At 50.1% G+C, this 24,388-nt stretch overlaps 1 protein-coding gene across 6 annotated transcripts in view; it reads right to left on the bottom strand.

Annotated features, from left to right (window-relative positions):
- Positions 1 to 844: 844 nt before the first annotated feature.
- SSH2 (slingshot protein phosphatase 2) overlaps positions 845 to 24,388 on the bottom strand; it is a 121,268-nt gene continuing 97,724 nt past the window's right edge. For 4 of the 6 annotated variants that reach the window (XM_081171952.1, XM_081171951.1, XM_081171948.1 and 1 more), the window contains 8 exons: positions 21,854 to 22,048; positions 18,812 to 18,905; positions 17,740 to 17,868; positions 15,557 to 15,603; positions 14,757 to 14,907; positions 13,232 to 13,428; positions 7,112 to 7,970; positions 845 to 6,594 (listed from right to left, as the gene is read on the bottom strand). In XM_081171952.1, the coding sequence (XP_081028078.1) occupies positions 4,612 to 6,594; positions 7,112 to 7,970; positions 13,232 to 13,428; positions 14,757 to 14,907; positions 15,557 to 15,603; positions 17,740 to 17,868; positions 18,812 to 18,905; positions 21,854 to 22,048 (3,655 nt within the window). In that variant the 3' untranslated portion in view covers positions 845 to 4,611. Of the gene's footprint in view, positions 6,595 to 7,111; positions 7,971 to 13,231; positions 13,429 to 14,756; positions 14,908 to 15,556; positions 15,604 to 17,739; positions 17,869 to 18,811; positions 18,906 to 21,853; positions 22,049 to 23,283; positions 23,516 to 24,388 lie in introns of those variants that run through there. The other 2 variants (XM_081171950.1, XM_081171953.1) reach the window with 2 other exon arrangements.

The following is a 24,388-nucleotide window of genomic DNA, read 5'->3' as shown; positions in this document are numbered from 1 at the left end:
GACTGCTTCCATAGCAGCACCAAAGTGACCTCTCCAGGACACAAGTCTGGGGGTCCTGGGCTGCCCAGACGACAAGACCCCCCTCTTGACCTCGCTGATGTGGTCCAAAGGACAGCAGAGCAAGATGTCTGGCAGCAGCTGGGCTGCAGGAAGGAGGCCTACAAGGCACCATACAACCACTCCTGATTTGTGGAGTTTACTCCTTAGCGTTTTCTTCCCCCAAAGAGATTGCATAAGACAGTGGAGCTTTAGGATTAAGAGTCTCCCTTTGCAAGTAGTCCTGCTCCATCTTACCCCCCCCCCTGTAAACCACTCTGAGGTCTTGCCTTTTTATTTGCAATCAGCCAATATACCAGATTTTATGAAATAAATAAAATTCATTTTATTTATTTACATTATGGATATACTGGCTTTTCAGGTGGACCTCACCAAGTGGTTTACATAATTTATTTCATAAATACATGCTTCAACTGTTAAAAACAACCACAACAACCACAAAGTGGTTGACAGAAAGAATAAAGCAAGAAAAATAAACAAGAATAATGAAACAAGAAAGAAAAATTTATAATAATAGACTAAAACCAGATTGAAACTTGCTTCAACTTCCTAAACATCTAGGTAGGCTTGTGTAAAGAAGAATGTTATTAGCAGGTGCTGAGAAGAGAATAGTGAAGGGGCTGCCACACTAAAAGACCTGAGTACTTACAAATGTTGGTGTTAGGTGGTACCTGAAATTTTAAGGGGCCTGCCCCTTGCTGCTGCTGACCCAGGCTCCCGACTTTCCTTCGTGGCCCACTGATGAACCCCCCCCCTTTGCAACCCGATTCAGACAAGACACGCTCGATTCTCAAAATAAAAATTTATTCAGTAACAAGAACGTTGAATCCGCACCCTGAAAACGCAGTAGTTCACATTTAAAAACAGCCGAACACCTTTGTCGGGCAAAAGTCTATGGTACAAGCCACTCTTGGGTGGGTGGAGAGCAAAGGTCAAGGGGCAGGGGGAGGATATGTAAAAAAGAAAAGAAGACCAGCAATAAAAGGAGGTGTTTCTCCCCAAGACATTGCAGGAGGGCTCCAAATTTGCGAAAGACACCCACAGCCACAATCACCGTAGGAAAGGGCTGTGTTTAGAGAGAGAGATGGATCAAGACAAGAGACCACAACGCTCTTGCCAAATTCCATGACCAGAAGTGGCTGAGAAAGCTTTAAAGACAGCTCCCCCCCCCAAAAAAAAAGGCACCAAGGCCTGCTATCAGTGCGAAACATGGATATTTGGATTCCACAACAGGGCTTGCTATTCCAGTAGGCACAGCCCATTTCAACAGCCAGAGTTTGACCTGGGCTGGGAAATCAAGAAAGCGGCAGGTGTGTGTGTGGGTCTCCCCTGTTTGGTGGCCTCCTTTGAGGTTTGAAGGGATATTCCCCAACATGAGCCATTTTTTGGGGGGGGGAGTAGCATCACTCCAAAGGGGGCATCTAATGGCGACTTGGAGAGTTAAGCAGAGTGGTTCCCCCCACCTTTAGCCCTTTGGCTCTGGACAAGCGTGTCGAGATGGCAACTTTTTGTGGATGGGGGAGAGAACCATCCAAGGCTGAGTTGTTTGGTTGGGGGGCAGAAGGGGGAGGAAAAAGCAAAGCCCCCAGAAAGGGGAGAGGCATCGAAGGAAGACAGAACTCCCATCCTGCCAATTTAAAGAAAACAAACAAAAGGAGTGGTGGTTTGCCAGTTTCGCGGTTTAGGGTGAAATCATTCTTTTAGAAGCCAGGTGGGTTTGACACACACACAGAGAGAAAGAGAGAGCCAGCTGACACTGGGAGATACGGGGAGGGGGATAAAGACTCAGCTGAAGGCATGGTACAGAAAATATTATATATATTTATATAGATCTGTTTTGTCCACATACAGAATCAGCAAGGACCCAAAACACACACACACACACTCACAGAAACACCCACCCAGATCTCCACACCCCTCTCTTTGTGCAAGGCTCAACAAAAGCTCACAGTAGACAGCTAGGTCAAAGAGCTGGAAACTGGGAGAGGGGAGAGTTGCTGCTGAGATGATGCTGAACATTTTTGACATTCACAGGGCAACCTCCCCCCCCCCGAAAAAATGGGGGGGGGGAGAAAGAGGGGAAGACGCCCTGAAAGAAAACTTTATACATTGGAGTAAGAATGAAAATGCCCTTTTTCTTCTAAAACAGAGAAACAAACAAACAGCCATGCTTTGAACCAGTGGTATAGTTGTTTTTCTTCCCACAAGCAGATCTGCATACAGAAGAACAAAACTCGCCAACAGCTACGATGCATTTCAGTAATCCAGTTTTGATAAACGTGGCAGTTTGGGATCGGTCACAGAGTGCAAAGTTGAAGAGCAGGGGTTTAATATTAAGAGGGGGACAGAGATGGGGGGATACCCCCCCCAACAACAACAACAAAACCCCTGGCAGAGATGAGATAGAAGGCACAGATTTGGCTTCTGGAAGAGGCCTCAATGCCAACCCTGGATTCTGAAAGCAATGGAAGGTAAAATAGTTCCTAGTCCGACTTGGGGCTCTGGCAGAGAAGTCATCAGAAAGACACTTCACAAAATCCCGATTTCCGGGAGAACTGCTCAGCAAAAGATCAGGGCAAAACATCTTACGCTTACAGCACCCTCCGTTTTGCAAAGTTCACAAGAGGCCTGGACCTGGTGGGGAAAGGGGACGAGGAAGAGGAAGTCTAAGAGGGAGGCAGGCACACCCTCCTCAATACCCCTGTGAGGTCTGAAAAAAATAAAGTAAATCCGCCTGGAATTTAGTCACAGATGATTCTCTCACATTTGAGAAGCATCCATCTTTGCTGAGGCTTAAAAAAAGAATCAAGGCAAATGTCAACATGCAGTGATGATAGCAGCCACTTTACACTTTGGGAGGGATATTTGACCGGCAACAAGTTCCCCCGGCTAGTTTTAGGGGTCTCCTTTCTCCCTTACCTGCAGGAAAAGCACCCCCCCAAAAAAATATATCTTTTCATGATATTCTCCTATACTGCAGCATTCACCTGCCTGCCTGGCAGCTGTTCTCCTAAGAGAAGGTGTTAAAACGGCCTACTTCTTTCTCATTAGGAAGCAGAGTTATTATTCTATTCCTGCAAAGATTCCTGGGTGCATCAGAAGATGGGAGGTGTCAAAAGACTTCTCCATAAAAACATGGAAATTTAGAGACGCTAGTTTGGGACCACAGTTTGACACACGAGGTCTTGGCACAGCACAGAACTCGGCACAACTGGGGCGTGTTATTGAGGACATTTAAAAAACCCGAAACCCTGATCTCCAGAAAAAATATAACATAACGGCACACATGTGTGCGCAAGACGGGGAGTGCATTGGCGCGCAGTGCCAACAGATGTCCTTGCTAAAACACCGGACAGTTGTGCCTTGTGGACAACGCATTGGGAACAAGAGGATCATGCAAGCTGAAGGTTTTCTTTGCTTTTCAGAGAGAGAGAAACATGCATACATTTGGCACAAGCTGACAGAAATAATCACCTTTTAAAGAAAGAAGTAACGGAAGAGAGGCAAGTGTCAGAGAAAAGGGAAAAGGAGTTAAGCCCGTTCCAGAAAGTGTCTGCAGATTTGCCACTGGTTAACCACAGAGAAAACGATGTTAAATAGGCAAATCTGTTTTCCAGTTTGCAGAAGAGATGCCTCATCGCCCCTTTCCTCTGGGACCAAAACGAAAAGATGCCGCTGCCCCACCCCATGAGTTATCTACATGAGCACTGTTATGTACAATGTAAGAGACACAAGCCTTTCCGCAAGAAGCGCCAGGGAATGATGGAGAGGAAGACAAAGGGTGGGGGTATATATTTGTATAAACTAGTCAGCTTCCGGATTGTATCAGAGCAGGGAGAGAAGGCCAGGCAATTTCAGGACTGGGGAAGGAGGAGGAAGGGGAACCAAGAAGGGGGGCTGGGGTGGAAGAGGAGAAAGGAAACAGATGATATGGCCATATTCTTGAAAAGGCCCACAGCTTTATTCAAGTAATGAAAGGGTTAAACCCCTAAAAAAGAATGACGTTTGTTTTAAGAGAACACCCCTCACTCCCAATGGTCTTCCTTTCCCTCCCAATGGTCTTCCTTTCCCTCCTAACTGTCTTCCTTTCTTCCTTCTGCAACTGCATCTCCCACAAAATCTGTAATTCTTTTAAAACAATAAAAGTGCATCTTTCTTTTGGCCCAATGAAAGAGAGCATTTCAGATATTTTTCTTCCCTTCTCTCTTTTGTTTTAAAAGAGGGGTGTTCTTTTAAGACCAAAAAATAAAAAATTTAAATGTTGAGGTTTGTTAAGGGTTTAAAACATTTTTTTTTAAATTAAGGGGAAAAAATTGTGATCTTGCAGTCATTTGCACAGGGGGTGGGATGGGGAGAACCATGAAAACCAGCCACCTCAAAACCCACATGCAACAGAAACAGTAAAAATAACGAACATATAAAAATTAAACCAATAAAGTGCATGTTTCAATATATATTACATCTGCCCCATTTGGAGAAAACACGACGAGGGTGTTGCAAAATAAGTCAAGTTGTTGTGGGGGGAGGAGAGGGGGGGAGAGAGAGGGCTGGAGTTCACATGGTGTTGTACAATGGGTTGGTTGTTCGTTTCCTGTCATTTGCCTTTCTCAGCCTTCTGGGCGGTCGAGTTCTACCATGCTGGGGCCGGGGGAGCACAGCCAACCAGTGGGGCGGGTGGGGCGTTGTCGCCAGCCCTGGCAGCGGGGCTTCTGGGGGGCTAGTCAATTTCGCACCCGGAAGTTGCTGGGCTAGGCTGAACTCTTTGGCATACTGCGCCAGAGGCCTCTCCACAGGGCTGCTGAGGGCGATGGACTCGGCCGCCATCTTGAGCTGCTCGACAAAATGCGCCGTGGGCTGGGGGGTGGGCAACGACGACGGGGTAGGGTCTGGCGTTGGCAAAGCTAGGCCGCCCTGCGAGAGTGCTTCCCCGCGGCCGGAGGGGCCCCGGAGTGATTCCAGAGCGGCCGGCCTGGCGCTGGAAGGGAAAGGGTTCCCCGAGGGCAAGTCATCTTTTGACAAGTTCAGGCCGCCCAGCTTTGCCAGTGACACTGAGCGCTTCATCTGAGAAGGGAGCGTGAGGCCTGCTTGCTGGATCCGGGCCTCAAGGTCCTTTGCCCACTGCCTCACGGTGTCCCCCCTCAGGTCTCTGATGCTGTCACTGCTGGAGCTGTGAGGAAGGCCGCAGCGAAGGAGAGGTGTGGCAGCAGCCCCCACAGTGTTGGCACCCATGCCCACCTTATGAGCGCGTAGGTCATAGTCCTCTGGGCTCCAGTGTGTCAAAGCGCCCTCGCTCCTCCGGCGCAGAGCACCTCCCCTCTCCTCAAAGGCAAACTGTCCGTTGCCAGCATATCCCCCCAGAGGGGCTGGCTTAGGGTCGGTGCTTGTGCTGTCCTGAGTGACCCCCTGCAAGCAAACAAAGGGCTGGCGACTGGAGGGCGGCGGAGGGGGGCACCTTGCCCGACTCGCAGGAGGAGAGGTGCGCATGTCAGCCGGCCCTCTGACAGCATCTTCCCCAGGGCTACCCAAGGTAAAAATGGCCTTCTTAAAGTCTTTGCTCTCTGGCTCGGAAGGCCCCGGCTTGGGCAAGGCTCCCGGGGGATTCTGGGAACACAAAGCAGCGTTGCAGTTTTCGTCCACTGCCAACGAGGTGGTGGCCATCTTGCTTTCCTCCGAGTCATCTCGTGTGTGGCCCCTTTCCAGCCCAGTGGGGCTGGGCAACCTGACCGCATGGGTGTACTCTATGATTTCAATCCTTTTTGGAAGCAGAAGGCCAGGGGCAGGGAGGCTGTCCGGGATTTCCAGAGAAACCACCAAGCGGTGCTCTCTGGCCAACCCCTCCAGCTCTGCCAACAGGCCATCTCGTGGGGGAGAAGACGCCGGTGGCATTTCGGGGGGCTGTTCCAAACCAGCCCCAGTCTCTGTGCCCCCAGCTCTTGAGGCTACCTTCTCCCCAGAGAACTGGGCCGGCTCGTGAGATGGCTCTTCGTGCTTCCCCTTCGCCGCGGGGTCAGCTACTGCTGAGGATTCGATCCTGGAATTCTTCCGGATGGGTAGCAGGACAACAGGGGCAGAGTGTTGCAGCTCCTGCTCTTGCCGCAGGCGCTCCTCAAACTCCAGGGTGGCACGCCGTACTGATCCAGGACACCATTTGGGCCCGGGGTTCGGATGGCCCTCCGCAGAGTCTTCTCCCGAGTTGCCGCCGTCTTCTACATCCAGCTTACAAGAAGGCACCGGCTGGGCTGAAGCGGCTTCTCGTTCCGGTTTCAAAGGCTCGCTAGCCGCCTCCTTCGGGACCGAGCCACTGCCTTCGCCCGGCTCAGCTTTTCGAGGCTTGCTTTCCCAGGCTGACTCGGCAGGGAGCTCATGGACCGTGTTTCTCTTCGACACCAGGACCGGATTGTTCAAGGCGTCCGTCTTCGCCTGTCCCTGCCCTGTCCCCTGGCGGATCGATTCGATCTCGGTGATGATGTCTTTCACAGAGATGGCGTTTTCAGAGTGAGAACGAGTCAGGCCACCCGAACGGCTCGGTTCAGAGAGCTTTAAATTTAAGAGAGAAAAAGAATGGGTTAGAATTTTACAAATAAAATGCTCCCCAACGTTCAGCAAGCGTTTTGACAAAATATTCTGTAGTTCACCACCTTTCTAACTTGGAGGGGGAAACAATTGGCATGGGATTCTGAGGGTAGGGCCCAACTTCCACCGCTGCGTCCCCAGGGCTCCTCACCCTGCTGGCTGCCACATTCAGAAGCCTCACAATGCCCCATTCAAAGTCATTCTGGATATCTTAAAACTTGGCAGACAGTAGCATGAGGAATTGGGGAGAGCATTGCTGAGTTCTGTGACCTGCCCCCCTCCGAAATCCCCCTACTTCAATGGCCTCTGAGTGGGTCACTTCGCTTTAGTTACAGCTCCATAAATATTCTGATCTTTCCTGCCACTGTTCCGATGTTGTTCGCTCCCTCATCCCCCTCTTGCACTCCCAATATTCGACTCTTCTGGCAGGGGCTCCTATTTTCAAAACACACAGCAGAAAAGCACCTCCCGCCTCGCGTACCTTCAGCCGCTCCTCCTCCACTGAGGACCCCTCGGAAGGCTGTGGCGAGTTGTCCGAGGAGTTGCTTCCTTGAGCATCTTCTGTGGGGTTGGAGGGCGACAGCTCCAGCCCCGACATTTTGGAGAGACCGTTCCTCCCGCCCCCCTGATCCTCCGTCCTGGAGTGGGAACAAGTCCGTGGCCGGCTGTCCTGAGAGAGCTCCACAAACTTCTCCAAGGCGCTGAAGAAGTCGATCCGGTCGGCGCCAAAGTCCGCCTCCTCCGGCAAGGAGGTCACAGGAGGGGGGCTGGGCGAGTTGTGGTTGGAGACGTCCTGCAAGCAAGACTCCAGCTCTTCCATGGGCACCAGGTGGATGTTCCCGTCTCCTTGCTTGAGGGCGTCCTTCTCCAAGTCGTCCACTGCCAAGTCCGGGAACTCTGCCGCTGCCCCCAAGGCCTCTCGCTGCTGCAGCAAGGCATCCGAGGCATTGCAATTATCCAGGGGGAACTTTGAGTCGTCCAAGCAGCAGCCGGAGGAGCACCCGTTGATGTTGTTCAAGTTCAGCTTGTCCTCCATCTGCTCAGTATTGAAGTCTCTCGTGGTGATCTCCAGCTGCACCACCCGCTCAATGCTGCACAAGTTCCCGGCAGCATCGGCGCCCAGATGGCACAAGTGTTCCGTGTGCGGACTGGCGGTCATGGGCCCAGGAGACATGGGCACGTGGTGGTGGCCGCAGGAGGTCTTGCTCTCCGAGATCTGGTCCGCCGACGTGGTGATCTCCTTCTTGCTCACCTCCATCCCAGACTTGCCCATGGGCTCGTGGTGGTCGGAGAGGTCGCTGTCAGAGTGCGAGCGCCACAGCTTGTTGTGCCGCTGCTTACTGCGGGGAAGGAGATAGGGGGAGAGAATCAGCACTGGGTTCAAAAGCCGCTCAGACAAAAGGCACAAAGGGGAGAGTTCGCGAGAGAGGAGGGAAGCGCTGCGTTTGAGATGGGGTTAGCCCGCGATCGGCTCTCCTGGTCTCCCCAAACAACCAGAGTTCTGTCCCAAAGAATGAAGGGGCCTCATTGAATTATGCAAATTGCCAGTGTTGACTCACTCTGTGCAAAAGCAGGGACACCTGTTGAGCTGGGAAGAGGACTCTGGAGAACAGCTGGTCCCCTGCCGCTGACAGCACCCTTCCTGGAAGCAGAGCCAGGACTCAAGAGTCATGCGATTCCACTGTATCATACAAATCAACAGTGTCTATTAAAGGGGGGGTCCTTAGGGCTGGGGGCTGAATGCGGCCCTGCAGCCATCTCCATCTGGCCTTCAGAACTCTCCCCAGGCCACCCCCCCTTACTGCCCCTGCTTGGCACTCCCCTCCTTGAGTGTTTCTGCCTGACTGGAAAAGTGCCCTTGAACTCTGATGACAGACAGAGGACCAGACTTGCACAATTCTGTTGGAACAGCTCTCAAGCTCTAATATAGACTATTGGGTTGGGATCCAGGAGGAGGGAGGTTGTTTTTTTGCCCTGCAAAGGGGCTCTGCAACCACAATGCTCAAGCCAGGCGCTTGCCGTCTCTGGTCAGATGCTGGTTTTGTTCCTGCTCGGCCACCTGTTCCCAGAATCGTGCCGCTGCCACCGGGGACACGGAGAACAGCTCTCTTCCAGGGAACAAAAACATGTTGTTGCAGCTGATGAGAAGAAGGGCAGCAGCCTGGCTGCTGCGGGTGTTTTGTGCCGTCTGCTCTACAACTTATAAGCTCTGGCCCCTAGAGGGAGCACGGACTCCGTCCAAAGCCAGAGATCCAGGGACGCTGCTTTCCGTCTTCCTCTTCTCGCTGCAAGCTGCGCTCGAGAGATGGTAGCAGCCCTCCTGACATAGCCATGCGAGAGGTGACCGAGGGGAGGCATGTCAAGCAGGCCGCACTCCTCCAAGAGCCACCACCAGTATGTGGCATGTTCTGAGGGGCACAAGGATCAGGATCACTTCCATGTGATTCAACTTTTAACTGTGGCAGGGTTGTTGAGAAACACCGAAGTTATAAATATCCAGGGCTTTAGAGTTAGAAGTAAAGGCAAATAAGGGGAGTTGATAGAAGTACATGCAATGTTTTCTCCCTCTCCCATAATACCAGAACTTGGGAACATCAGACAAAAGGATTCAGGACAGAGAAAAGGATGGAATTATTCACACAGTGCGTCTGAGAGGTCCGGAGAGCAGCAACACGAGAACGGGGCCTTTTCTGCAGTGGCTCCCCATTTGTGGAGTGCTCTTCCCAAGAGAGGTTTGCCTGGCACCTTCATTATGTACCTTTAGGCACCAGACCAAAGCATTCCTCTTCAACCAGACCTTGGGCTGATTTGACATTCCGTGCCCTTTTAAAATGGTTTCTTTGGGGAGATTATTGGGTTGTTTTTGTTTTTATAATGCATTTTCTGATTTTATTTTGTGACCACCCTGAGACCCACAGGTACACAAATTTAATTAATTATAATACCACCAGCATGGATGGCTTTTAAAGGGGCTTAGACAAATTCTTGGGACGATAAGGCTATCAAATGTTACTAGCCAAGGTGGCTACAATCTGCTTCTACCGTGGGAGGCACTATGCCTCTGAATCTGCTGGGAATCACAAACGGGATGACTGTTGCTGTTTCGCTCAGCTCCTGCTTTGGGGCTTCCCGTCAGGACACCTGGCTGGTCACTGCCAGAAGAGGATGCTCGGCTGCATGAGTCACTGGTCTGACCCAGCAGCCAGTCTATTGTGAAGTTCTTGTTAGGTTTCTAAGGAAATCCCCACAACTTGCGCAGGGAAAAAAGAGACAGGGAGTTTTGGGAGGAAGGAGGTCCAAGAGAATAGAAGGATCTTGTTAGTGGGAGGGAATGTGGCTTGACAGTGCATCAAAAGTAGTTGTTGCTGGAAAACCCCCTGGCCCCACAGCCCACTCTCACACCCTGGCAAAGGTGTAACCCAAGAACCACAACCTTCCCTGCACAGTCAGGCTCTGAAACCCAAGAGCCAATCATATGAATCAGCACATGATCTGCCCCAGGGTGGGCAGCAATGGTAAACAAGGCCGCAAGGCAGGGGTCAAGAAGGTTTCTACAGTACTTCTAGCTGCTGGTCAACAGCTGCTCATTGTAATGGCTACATACTGCCTCCCGAATAAGAGCACAATTATATTTACAATAATTACCATTTGTGTGCTCAAAGCAGCCTCTACAATCTGCAACAACCTGATCTGCGCTTCTTGAGAACTAAAGCATGCATGCACACCCCACACGGGTCATGGAATACTGACAGATTACATATTAAATCCTGAAAGAACCCCAAAACACGATATTCCACTCTTGCAGATTTGTGACTGAATTACTGTGGAGGCAGCTGATGACTTTCTGCATGTATTGGCCTTAAATTATGGCTGCTAATCTTTTTAATTGATTTTGTTGTTTTTTCTGTAAACCACTTTTGAGGGTTATTTTTAATACAATCACACATTTTGTGAAATAAACAAATACACTTTGATTATCACTTGCTGGGGAACATGAGTTTGGGGGTGGAGAGACTGCTTTGGGGGGCTTCGCACTGGGGCAACGGGCTGGCCGCTGTGAGAACAGGATGTCGGACTTGGTGGGTCTTTGGTAAATATCCACAAGTCAGGTTCCTCTACGCTATTTACATTTGTGGTTTGAAGGCAGCGTCCCCTGTTCGCTATTTAGATTACAAGGAAACATCCCTGGGAAGGTGACCCGGAAACTACAACTAATCCAGAATGCGGCAGCTAGACTGGTGATTGGGAGCGGCTGCAGAGACCATATAACACTGGTCTTGAAAGACCTACACTGGCTCCCAGTACGTTTCCGAGCACAATTCAAAGTGTTGGTGCTGACCTTGAAAGCCCTAAAAGGCCTTGGTTTACCTGTAGGAGCATCTCCACCTCCATCGTTCTGCCCGGACACTGAGATCCAGCGCCGAGGGCCTTCTGGCAGTTCCCTCACTGCGAGAAGCCAATTACAGGGAACCAGGCAGAGGGCCTTCTCGGTGGTGGCACCTGCCCTGTGGAACGCCCTCCCACCAGATGTCAAAAAGTAGAACAACTATGAAACTTTTAGAAGACACCTGAAGGCAACCCTGTTTAGGGAAGCTTTTAATGTTTAATAGGTTATTGTATTTTAGTGTTCTGTTGGAAGCCGCCGAGAGTGGCTGGGGAAACCCAGCCAGATGGGTGGGGTATAAATAATAAATTAATAATAATAATAATAATAATAATGATGATGATGATGATGAATGGTGTTTGCCCAAATACTGCCACACCTAACCATTATGCCATGCCAACACCTCCTTGACGTCAATGATTTGGAGAGGAAACATCCACCTGCTGTTTTTGCTTTTTTTGGGGTGCTGGTGGTGGTGGAGGAAAGGGCATTAAGAACATAAGAAGAGCCTGCTGGATCAGGCCAGTAGCCCATCTAGTCCAGCATCCTGTTCTCATAGTAGCCCACCAGATGCCCCCATGGAAACCCACAAGCAGGATTCAAGCACAAAAGCAACACTCTCCCCTCCTGTGGTTTCCAGCAGCTGGTATTCAGAAGCATTTCTGCCTGTGGAGGCAGAATTTAGACATCAATAGCCCTCCCCTCTGCCTCTTGGAGCAAATTTGACATCGCCTAATTTCAAAAGCACATGTTAATAAACCCCTTTGTCCAGATCAGGATTCCGTCATAAAATTGCTCAGGAAAACTTTGGTGAGCCTCGCAACTACTCGTTTTCTATGCCTCAGCCGCAGTGTGCAATAGGGAGATAAGCTTTCATTAGAACGTTTAGTCCTACTAAGAGTAGACCCACTGAACAGAACAGGCACAACTGATTGTGGCCCATTAACTCCAACAGGTCTACTCTTGAGTAGAGCGTAGTTGGATGCATCTCAAGGATCCCAGGCCTGTTTTGCAGGCTTGTCGCAAGGATCACGGCCGAGATAACTGTGAGCAAAGAGCTTTGAATGTTTGAAATGTGGTTTATAGCAACTGCCAAGTATTGGGGTTTCGTTAGTTTGTTTTGGATGGGATTCTGCGATGGGCCCTGTAGAGTCTGCATTGCAAGCACCTCCCAAACATTAAGAAGTTTGGGTCGGTGCAGATAACCTGCTGCTAGCCGCTCCCCCTGCTTGCCATGTGCCACCCCAACACACACACACACACACACACACACACACACACTTTTCAAAAGGCCCGACATCCACAGCAAAGCCACCTGGTAACCACGTGGCCGTGAGCTGGGATCCCTCTGGCAGGACAAGCCGTCTCTCTCTCTTTCCGCTCTCTGGAGGTCACCCGAGGACACACATGTGTACAGTTGGAAGGGGGGGGGGAGGAAAACACAGACACATGACATATTGAGACATCTTTTCCCAATCAGATGATGGGGGTCTCTCGTTACAAAAACAACCCCTTCGGTTTTGCATAAGAAAAGGAACTTGAGAAGGTGGGGAAGGGGAAGCTGGGGGAATCTGCAACACATAAACAAACAAACACACACACAGGCCCCTCGAAAGCCAGCCAGAAAGCAAAGTTGTTTTGCTGTTTGGGGGAAACAGGTTGTGGGGAAAACACACACACACACACACACACACACACACGGGGCACACAGCTAAAAAGCTTTTTAAAAGGATGACCTACATTTTAATTCATTCCTGCTGGGGTCCCCCCCGCCCCCATCGGTTTCAATGACCATCAGTTCTTACTGACTATGTTTTCATCACAACTGATTTCACTGCATCCCAACGTATTTTTTTGGCAATTTATCCCATTTTAAAAAATGCTTTGATTTCTCCTCACTTTTTTTTGCAGAAAAGGGGGGTAAAAAGATATTCAACTAAGCTAAAAACTATGCATTTGTGCTCTTCCAAAATTCCCCCTCTTTTTTTTTACACACACACACACACACACACACAGAGAGAGAGAGAGAGAGCGCTAATGCAGCTCCAAAAGTTTCCTGAACTTTGCATCGAAGAGAGCAAGGATTTATATCATTTCTGTGTGTGAAAGCTGAAATTCAGAAGAAGCCAGATGCTGGCATTCCATGAAACACCCTCTGGCCCCCAGCTGCCCATTGTCAGGGACGCTGAGGTGCTGTCTTGGCTGTTTCGGACTCACCTGGCCAGGAGGATGCCCTGATACTCCTCTAGCTGCCGCATGAAGCTGGGGTTGGGCTTGGTGACGGTCCGGCGCTCCTTCACGTAGTCGTAGGCCCGGTCGAGGTTCCAGCCGTACTCCTTCATGGCGTAGGCAATCACCGTGGAGGCCGACCGGCTGACCCCCATCTTGCAGTGAACCAGGCACTTGGATCCGTTCTTCCTGCAAGACGATCAAGGGAAAGGGAGGGAGAGAGAGGAGGGTTACCCAAGTTCCCAACGGAGTCATCACTCAAACGGCTTTGCTGGGGAGAGAGTGTTTCACAGGCGGCATCAATAAATGCCATATATATCTCAAGACCTTGCAAAGCTGGTGCCCTCCTGATGTTGTGGACCAAAGCTCACCTCAGACCAGTTTGGCAATATGTGTTTTGTGTGTGTGTGTGTGTGTGTGTGTGTGTGTGTGTGTGTGCATACATACACACAATATGTATCTGTATCTCTCTCCATGGGTCATCAGAGTAGATCCTCTGAAACTGGCAGGCCTCATTCACACTCGCACATTTAGACAAGTTCATGGAGACAAGGGCTATGGGTGGATATTAGCTCCACAGTCAGAGGCAGTGATGCTTCTGAATCCCAGTCGCTCTTATGCTCAGGTCCTGCTTACTGGCTTCCCACAATGGGCATCTGGTCGGCCCAGTAAGAACAGGAGGCTGGATTCAATGGCCCCCCTTTCGCCTGATCCAGAAAGCTCATCTCATTCTTATTTAAGGGTTCTGAGAGCTGTTAAGAGGAAACACCCCCCCCATCCCAATTCTCCTCCCGGAGATACAATTCCCATTCTTCCCTATCAACAGGGATTGATCGTCAAACCGCTCTGGAAATTGTAGCTCCGTGCAGGGAAATCGGGGGCCTCCTAACAACTCTCAGCGCCCTCAACAAACTACAGCTCCCAGGATTCTTTCGGGGGAGCCACGGCAGTTTAACGGGGCATCAAAGTGCTTTAACTGTAAAGGTTGTGCGGATGCCTGATTATCGTCTGCCAAAGCAACTACTCTATTCCGAACTTAAAAATGGAAAGCGTAATGCTGGTGGTCAACAAAAGAGGTTCAAAGACTCTCAAGGCAAATCTAAAAAAATGCAGTATAAACACTGACAACTTGGAAGCACTGGCCTGCGAGTACTCCAGTTGGAGAACAGCCTTTACCAAAGGTGTCATAGGCTTTGAAGACACTCGAACTCAGGATGAAAGGGAGAAACGTGCTAAGAGGAAGGCACCTTTGGCTAACCACCGTGATGAACTCCCACCCAGAAACCCATGCCCCCACTGTGGAAGGACGTGTGGGTCCAGAATTGGCCTCCACAGTCACTTACGGACTCACTTTTAAAACCCTGTTTACGGAAGACAATCTTACTCGGCTACGAGTGATCACCAAAGAAGAAGACTGCAAGTCTAGCGGTGGATACAACCCAGTATCTTTAGCTATAGGTCCACATGCTATATGGATGCGGACACGCTTTTAATATTAAGATAAAAAGGGAACTTGCTTTGCTTTGGAGATGAATTTGTAGGTGTCGTTCCAGTAAGCCAGGAGATCTGTTGCCTCCTCGTCGTAAACACGGATGTTGTGGTACTCAAAGACGCCAGGGAAGAAGTTGTCGATTTCTCGGGTGACGTTCAGAATGTACCGCACCCTGAAGCCAAAAGGGCAATAAGGCTGGTTAGACACACACACAGTTGTGTTTCCAAAACAAGGGACAAAGTGGACAAGAAAGAACTCCTTGAGGTTTAGCAAAATAAAGAAAATAAAAACCAGGGGTGAGGAGATTCCTTTCCACCCCTAAGAAATGTCTAAGAATCATAGAATGGTAGAGTCGAAGAGACCCCCAAGGGTAATCTAATCCCCACCCTCACAGCTCATAAATCCCCAACACACGGTCATCGGACCCCTGACTGTTGTTCTGGTCCACAGCAGCCAACATGGGACCCTACAGATGGTGATGGACTTCCAATTCCCAGCAGCCCCTACAGGCAGCATGGTCAAATGCCAGGGATGATGGGAGTCGGATTTCAGCAGCACATGGAGGGCTGTGGGTCCGCTGCCGAAGGGTTAAAGTGATAGAGCTGATTCCTGGAGTGGCGAGACAGGCCACAGAGAAGGAAATGGCTCCCAAACTGAGTCCTCCCAGATGGGCAATGGATGCTGCAGGGCACCACTCTGGCTATCCCTGCCTTGGTCTGAAGACACCCCCCCTCAAGCAACCAAGTGGAGCTAGGGGGTGGCCACTGGTTTTTTGCTCTCTGCTGGGTGGGATGAAGGACATTTCACGTTCTGGGACTTACCCTCTATTCTGCAGATCTTCCAGATTGGAGGCATTCCACTCTGAACCCTACGCAAAGGGAGAAGACAGGGTGGGGGAAATCAAATCACGTCAAGAACAGGGCAGGGTGTACAAATGGAGCAAGGGGTGGGGGGTGGAGTGCACAGTATTGGGCAAAGGACCCAGGGCTCCCGGCTGGGAAACGGGAGTGTCAGAAAAGGGGAAAGGGAACCCCAGAAGAGACCTGATAGATCAGGCCAATGGCTCAACTAGTCCAGAATCCTGTTCTCAAAGTGGCCAACCAGATGCCCCAATGGGAAAATGGCAAGCAGGACTGGACTCCTCTTGCCTCCTGCGGTCGCTGCCTCTGACTGTGGAGGGCAGAGAAGAGCCCTTCTGGCCAGCAGCCATCAATAGCCCTCCTCTCCTCCATGAATTTGTCCAATCCTCTTTCAAAGCCATCCAAGTTGGCTCCCTGCAGCAGGGAGTTCCACAGTTCAACTAGCTGCTGCACAAAAAAAGGACTTTCTTTTCTTCCAACATTCAGCTTTGTTGGATCGCCAGGGGTTCTCGCGTTACAAGAGAAGAGGGGGAACATTCCTCTATCCACTTTTGATTCTGCCGAGAGAGTCAGGGCTGAAAAGGTGAGCTGTCTTCTTACGTAAAACTGCTGACTGATGCCTGGCTTGTGCATCCGGCCAGAGGAGGGAGGGTGGGAAAAGCCCCAGAGCTGCTGACTCATCAGCCGGCGCAGCCTCGCGAGACGTGCCTTGGCACCAGGCGAGCTCAAACATTTCAGTAGCCCAGTGTTTACACAGCTTGAAAAAGAGGAGGAGGACCCTTTGGTTGGGGATATCACATGCTTCCACCCAGAGCATCGCCATCCCGGGCTTTACTGGAAGCAGAATCCCACCTGCCAGACCTGAATAAGCCTTTCCTGTGTTTGTTCTCAAGCTTTCCCGGGGCACCTTTGTTCCTGTTGTTTTCTCCCAGAATAGGGGCGTGGGCAGGACGCTCCGGTAACCTCAGAAATTCCAGGCCCCAGGATGGCGAGAAGGATTCAGGGATATACCAAACATCTGCCTTGCAGGAGATGGTTCACCTGCACTCTCTGCTCTCTCTAGGGTCTTTTCGGTTTGCTTATGTAATAAATGTACCGTACTTAACAACTTAAATGCATGTACAGTGGTACCTCGGGTTAAGAACTTAATTCGTTCCGGAGGTCCGTTCTTAACCTGACGCTAATGGGGCCTCCTGCTGCCGCCGTGCCACCGGTGCATGATTTCTGTTCTTATCCTGAAGCAAAGTTCTTAACCCGAGGTACTACAGTGGTATCTCAGGTTACATATGCTTCAGGTTACAGACTCCGCTAACCCAGAAATATTACCTCGGGTTAAGAACTTTGCTTCAGGATGAGAACAGAAATCGTGCTCTGGCAGCAGGAGGCCCCATTAGCTAAAGTGGTGCTTCAGCTTAAGAACAGTTTCAGGTTAAGAACAGACCTCCGGAACGAATTAAGCTCCGGTACCACTGTATTTCTGAGTTAGTGGAGTCTGTAACCTGAAGCGTCTGTAACCCGAGGTACCACTGTACTCGCTCCTACAGTAGGCAGTCCCCGTCCCCCCAATCTCATTGCATTAGACATCCAATGAAGCTGAATGTTGGAAGATTCAGGACAGATAAAAGAAAGGGCTTCCTTCATGCAGTGCACAGTTAAACTGTGGAACTCCCTCCCACAGGATGGCTTTAAAAGAGGCTTAGACAAATTCATGGAGGGAGCGAGGGTTATCAATGGCTACTAGCCGCAACGGCCATGCTCTGCCTCCACTGTTGGAGATGGCCGTGCCTCGGACTACCAGCTTCTGGAAGCCACGGGAGGGGAGTGTTCTTCTTGTGTTCAGATCCTGCTTCCTGCTTTCATCCAAGCATCTGGTTGGCCCCCGCGAGAGGAGGATGCAAGACTAGACGGGCCATTGGCCTGATGTTCTTACGTGGCATCTCAGTCTCTATAAATAAGAGCCGGTTTCTGCAACTCTGGCTAAGCTTAATCGTGATGGAGCAGTGAGGAGGAAGGCAGAAGAGGGAGATAATGGTCTGTATGGCAGAGCAGATTTGGGGGGTGTTGTTCTAAGAGGGTGGGGATGACAGCAGGTAAAGCTGAGCAGCTTGTGGGCATTCCTAGCGGCCACGTGCCAAAACACTTACCAGGAAGACGTGGTCAAAGATCTGTGTGGGGCTGTCCATCTGGCCCAAGATGACGATCATCTCGTTATCAATGAACTCCTTAAACTCCCGCAAGTTGCAGGCCATCTGCATCTCCAGCTCCGTGCGGATCTTGGGGAGGAGAGAGGAGGAAGAGGCTGCCTTTGAGACGGTGCATTGTTACATCGCTCAAACACCCGACCTGGGGGGTAGCAGTACCCTTCAGCCGACCCCCACCTCCCTTCTCTTATCGCCCCAGGAGAAAGGGCCAGGGATTCTTTAGCTGTGATTTCTCGGTGACCCTTCGAGTACCTTTCCAATTGTAAAATTCTATGAAATTTGCCTGGAATCAAACAAAACATTTAAGGAGCAGCCAGACCCACAGAAGACAAAAGACGCAAGAGTCAAGGGTTGGGTCAGACTTCCAACAGCAAGAAGGTCAGATCCCCAGGCTATCAAGAGCTGTAAAAAGGCAGCAATTGGTCTTTGGATTCCTCCTCTCCAGCAGTAGGGCTTGTCATTTTAGACAGTGAAACCTTTTTTTTTTGGCAAAATTCTTCACTTAAAATATGTTTTTGGGTGTGAGGAATTCAAATCTGCTGGGGGTTTTTTGTGACTGGACATTTAACTTGCTAAGTCTACGTTTGATGAAGAAGCACACAAACTACTTTTGGAAAACCAAATAATTTTAATTTGGGCTTCTGAAAATGTCAGGTAATGCTAAAGAATAATTAATATATAACTGTGAGTACTTGACAATCATTTTTAATGATTTCTATGCCATTTTGTACATATTCCACCTACCAAGCAAAACTAAATTATGTTATTTTAACCTAACTAACTTTTGAATTGCCAAGCCATGTTGCAAGCTTTTAGCACCCCTCATTTTTGGGATTTCAAAGTTGAAAGATTCAACATGCCCCACTCCAGCTGGCAGCTCTGGATGGGGAATAGGACTGAAGGATGTGGTTGCAGCAACCAGGTGTCCCTCCCCCTGAGAAAACCCCACTCAGCCTTCCCTGCCATCTTTAGCAATCTGGGGGGGGGGCAAGCTCACCAGCCTCCTTTTCCTCACCTCCTTGGACGTGATGTTCTCCAAATCTTTCTGCATCATGATTTCCCTCAGCTTGGTCTTTATGAGACGTTCTGTGCGTTCCCGTTCCGTTGGGCTGCAGGGGCATGGGGAGAAATGGAAGAAAAAATAAGTTTCAGAAGTCTTTTGGGCAGGCGGGGGCACTGTACACATTGGCTTCAAGACAAAAAGCCCCATTCCCTCCGACTGCCTCTGTGGGAGAGCTGCGAAGCCAAGATCGGCTCTGCTGAAAGCTCCTCCTTCCCCTGGTGAATCTAGAAACAACTGTTCAGAAATAGGGGTCTGAGTTTTGATTTTCCTCTTCCCTCCCTGTCCTTTCCCCTTGTGTGCCATGTCTTTTTTTAATTGTGAGCCTGCGGGTCGGGACCGTCTTGTTTTGACTGTATGTAAGTTACCCCGGGTGCCGTTTTGGCCAAAGAGCAGGGTAATAAAAACAAACAAGTTTAGTTCTCAAGCTGAGTGGGGAACCTTTTTCATCCCGGGGGCCGCACTCTGTTCTGGGTGACCTTCCGAGGGCCACCTGCCAGTGGTGGGTGGAGCCAGGGGCGACAAAAGTGGCTGGAGCAATTCATGCAGAAGTCTACAGGCATGAGTCCAGGCCCTTCTCTACCTGCTATCTGGACAGTGAAGGGTGTGGTGTGAAGAGTCCTGAGAGCCAGAGATGGAGACCTCGAGGGCCTCCCCTGGCCCCTGGACCTGAGGCCCCCAACCCCTTCTGAAGGACCTCCACAGCAAACCACACCAGACAGGTGTTTCGGCCTTCATCCATCCTCTTTTACAAGGATTTAATGGGCGAGATCAATGGCCACAGCTCTTTACAGCAAGGGTTCGGGGCAGGATGTGTGGCCCTGCAGACGCCAACTCTTATCAGCACCCCTGACCTTTGGCCATGCTGGCTGGGGCCGGTGCAAGCCGAAGCTTCCACCCCACCAACTCCTGCAATACAGCCTCAGCACAATACTGTGCGAGACTGGTCTGCCTCGGTATGTTTCTGACATTCTTTTCACTTATATATTGCATTTATACCCCATCTTTTCTCCAAGGAGCTTGAGGGGGTTCGCCCTCTCCTCATTTAACCCACCACAATAATCTTGTGAGGTAGGTTAGGCCGAGAGAGGCAGTGACTGGAAAGGTTGCACCCAGTGAGCTTCATGGCTGAGTGGAGGTTTGAACCCTGGTCTCTCCCAGGCCCTAGCCCATGGGTAGGCAAACTAAGGCCCGGGGGCTGGATCCGGCCCAATTGCCTTCTCAATCCGGCCCGCGGACGGTCTGGGAATCAGCGTGTTTTTACACGAGTAGAATGTGTCCTTTTATTTAAAATACATCTCTGGGTTATTTGTGGGGCATAGGAATTTGTTCATTTTCTTTTTCAAAATACAGTGGTACCTCGGGTTAAGTACTTATTTCGTTCTGGAGGTCCGTTCTTAACCTGAAATGGTTCTTAAGCTGAAGCACCACTTTAGCTAATGGGGCCTCCTGCTGGTGCCGCACGATTTCTGTTCGCATCCTGAAGCAAAGTTCTTAACCTGAGGTACTATTTCGGGGTTAGCAGAGTCTGTAACCTGAAGCGTATGTAACCTGAAGCACCACTGTATAGTCCAGCCCCCCACAAGGTCTGAGGGACAGTGGACTGCCCCCCTGCTGAAAAAGTTTGCTGAACCCTGCCCTAGCCCGACACTTTGACCGCTACACCACTGAATCTCAGGGCCAAGGACAGACAGGGAACCCCAGTGAGATGTACCAACCACCACAGCACACTCGGCCTCTCCATCAGAAGCCATCTTGCAGCCTGAAGAGGTCCTGGCCCAGCACAATTTTGCCAGCATATGCTACTGTAGCCTGGCCAGTAATTCTGCCCCTCCACCTTCCTTGGAAAGGTAACAGGCTCTACGCTTCCTTATATGGAACGCACCACGCAGCCAGCAGCACCCGCGGGTGCATTCCAGCAGCCTCTCTGGCCTTATCGCTGGCGGGTAAAAATAGCCAGGGCTTATCAGCAAGGACTGTAGCACTCTGGGGCTGGGAAGCTCATGAATAAACACCTCTCATCCATGTATATATGCCATCGTCCTGTATGTGAACACAGCCTCTGGCTGGATCAGACCAAAGCACATACACACATATCCCGGCTAGATGGATGTCTCTGAGACCACCAGCAGAGATACAAAGCAATGTGGCCACAGCTGAGTCTGAGAGCCAACAAAAGAATGAACCCAACAGTAATAAACAGTATTGTGGAGCGCACAGCTCCACAATAACATGGGGAAGGGCGGCTTTTAGTGTGGCAGCCCCTGCCCTGTGGAATAGTGCCCCCGTCGAGATACGACTGGGGGCACATGTACTTTCCAGAAGCAAGGGAATACATTTTTGTTCCCCCAATGGATAACTGGAACTTTGCCACAGACGTTCACTTTGTCAAGGATTTAATCTTGTTTCAAAAGTGCTTGCTGTTTTTGTGTTTTGAAACTACTTCTAATGATGTAGAAGTGATGAACGAATCACGATGATGAGGATGATTATAGCTGGCTGAGGGATAGGCCTTGCGAAACAAGCCCAGCTGACAGGCGAGACAGGCTGGCAGAGAAACCAGCATGCTCTCAAACCCGCTGACCTTTGACATCCGAGATGTATATTTTCCAAGACCCACCCTATCAATTGCATTGCAGGAAGTTGGGACTAGATGAGACTCAGGGTCCCTTCCAAGTCTACAATTCTATGATGGCTCTGCTCTGCCTCTGCAGTCAGAGGCAGCAATGCCTCTGAATGCCAGTTGCTTTCAGGAGGGGAGAACATTGCTCTCGTGTTCGAATCCTGCTTGTGGGTTTCCCACGGGCACCTGGCTGGCCACTGAGAGAGCAGGATGCTGGACTACTAGACTGACCACTGGCCTGATCCAGCAGGTCTGTTCTGACTTTCGTGACTGTTACTTGTTTTAATGTTGCACCTTGGAATGGCTGCAACCTGCCCCGGGACGTTAGGGTGGGAGGCAGGTAAGGAATCAAAACCGTCCCCAGCCCTACTCACACATCCGTGAAGAGGGCAGGTGAATCGGGTCGGTGGGACTGGACATCTTGCATGGCGTTCCATTCGTTGACGGAGGACTGGTCCGAGTTGATGTGGCTCTCATAGTAGCTGACCCACGTGAGGAAAAGGCTCCCCGGGTAGTAGTTGTTGATGCGAGCCACTTCGCAGGCCTTGTGGAGACTCTGCAGGGCAGACCTGGATGGAGCAGGTGGAGGAGGGAGAAAATAAAAGCAGAGGAAAGAAGTCAGGGAATCAGAAGCAGCCAGAGGACGGAGAGGGCCCACAGCTGAACCAGGGAGAAATGACACGCTTAACTGCTATTATTATTATTATTATTATTATTATTATTATTATTATTATTATTATTATTTTCAAAAGCAACTCTATCAACCCAAAGAAAAGACACATGATTACAAAGTAGGAAAAATAATAATTTGGAACTACTTTTCCTAATACAGTGGTACCTCTGGTTGCGAATGGGATCCGTTCCGGAGTCCGTTCGCAACATGAGCAGAATGCAACCCGCATCTGCGGGTCATGATTTGCCGCTTCTGTGCATGCGCGTGACGTCATTTTTATTGTCTGTGCATGTGTGAGCGGCAAAACCCGGAAGTAACTCTTTCCGGTACTTCCAGGTCGCCGTGGGACGCAACCTAAAAAGATTTAACTGTACATTCAATATAACTACAAATATTAAATAAATAAAATAAAATGGAGATTAATTTCTCTGTTGCTTTACAGAAATGTCTGGTCAATCATGTAGCCCATCAAAGGTACCTGGACTCCAAAGAGATGCAGCCAGGCTAGGTTATTGGTATAAATGAGTACTGTAGCTGCTTCTCTGCTGGGAGGTCCTTCTGACTGTGCTATATAATCAACAGTCAGACCATATGGTGCAAAACTTGCCTTTTGCTTTCCACTAAATAATCACACTTGGCTATTAGCATGCATCAACTTGTACACTTTTGAAAATTAGAAATAAAAAGTAAACGACGACAACACTTGGCTGTTAGTATTGGCTATTTCCCCCCCACCTTTTGAGGTAAGAGCACCTCTAAAGGAGACCTATAGGGGAGCTGAGCAAGAAGGGAGCCCCACGCTCAATACCTGGATTCTCCAGTTACACATACAACCCCACACCACACCCACCACTTTCCTCCTATTTCATAGAATGCAATCGCTTTATTATATATAAATAAAAATAAATGTAGCAAATGCTGCTTCGTTCTGCATTTAGCTGTGATTCCTGCATTGAAGGGGGCTGCTTACAACTCTGCAATTCTATGGTTCTATGAATCTCCTAGTAAGCTTCTGGTGGGGCGGGATGGGGGGGGGGCTTTCTTCTCCTCCCCCCCACAATTTTCCAAAGCCCAGTCTGACAGCCAGCCCAGAACACACGCTGCACACAAACAGGCCATGTCCAGTCTCACATGGTGCCAAATTCTTCCCTCGGCACGGAAGGCAAGGCTCTCAGTGGCCCTGTTCCTCCTCCAGGGTCCCAGGCAGCAAATGTTGGGAATGGCAAGCGAGGAGAATTGCTCTTTGTGCTCAAGTCCTGCATGTGGGTTTCCCAGAAGAGACATCTGGTTGGCCACTGAGAGAACGGGAGGCTGGGCCAGACGGGCCCCTTTGGCTCTCGTGATGTCCCCATGATGTCCCCATGTTTACGTCCCTTCCTGAGAGCTATTGAGCTCGGAAGGGAGCCACAATGGGTTGAAGCCCATCACAGGATGTGCTGTCATTTAAAAATGTCCCGAGACGCTTTCTAAGAAGGAGCCGCTCCACCTGTTTTGAGCTGGCGTCCTGACTCCCTGCCCGTGACCTGAAAGATCTAGGTTAAAAGCAAAGACATGGAGCTCTCCCACAAACACGTCGCAAGCTCAACGGGTGACACATTTCGAAAGAGCGAAAGCGATCCTGAGTCAGTGAATCCGCAAACTTGTTAGAAGAACCCTACTGAGAGCTGTCCTATAAAGGAGAAGGATTATCCAGCGGGCTTAGCAGGCAAAACCTGGACATATAAAGCTCTGCCTGGCTCTTCGGATGCCAAAGAGAATCCCTTATAAACATCACCCAGAGTTTAGGTCGCTCTGCTGAAAGGTCAGTTTCACTGGCAACTTCCTGACCTTGAACTGTTCCCCCATTCCACCTAGTCACTGCAATAACCAATACTTTACTTTTAGGAACTGGCACCTGTGTTGGCTTCTTCCTCTCTTCTGTCCTCCTCCCTTTTTCCTTGTATGTCGTGTCTTTTTAAAATACATTGTAACCCCGCAGAAAGGGGACTCTGGTTATAAATGCTTGTATTTAGGCTACTCTTTTGGACATTAGCGCTGTAAGCAAATATAAGGGCTCTAAAACCAACCAACCAACTCAGAGGTAACAGAGGGCTCCGTGGTAACCATAGAATTTTAGAGCTGGAAGGAACCCTATGGATCATCTAGCCCAGGGGGCAGCAAGGTTATACCTGCCTGGGCCGGTCAAGTCCTGTGGAGATCTCTCTGTGGGCTGGATCCCGCGTGTGCGATTTCCGGC

Source organism: Podarcis bocagei (assembly GCF_964188305.1).
Source record: "Podarcis bocagei genome assembly, chromosome: 15".
NCBI classification, from domain to species: domain Eukaryota; kingdom Metazoa; phylum Chordata; class Lepidosauria; order Squamata; family Lacertidae; genus Podarcis; species Podarcis bocagei.
The sequence above is the reverse complement of the archived record's forward strand: the minus strand, read 5'-3'. Positions and strand labels throughout refer to the sequence as shown.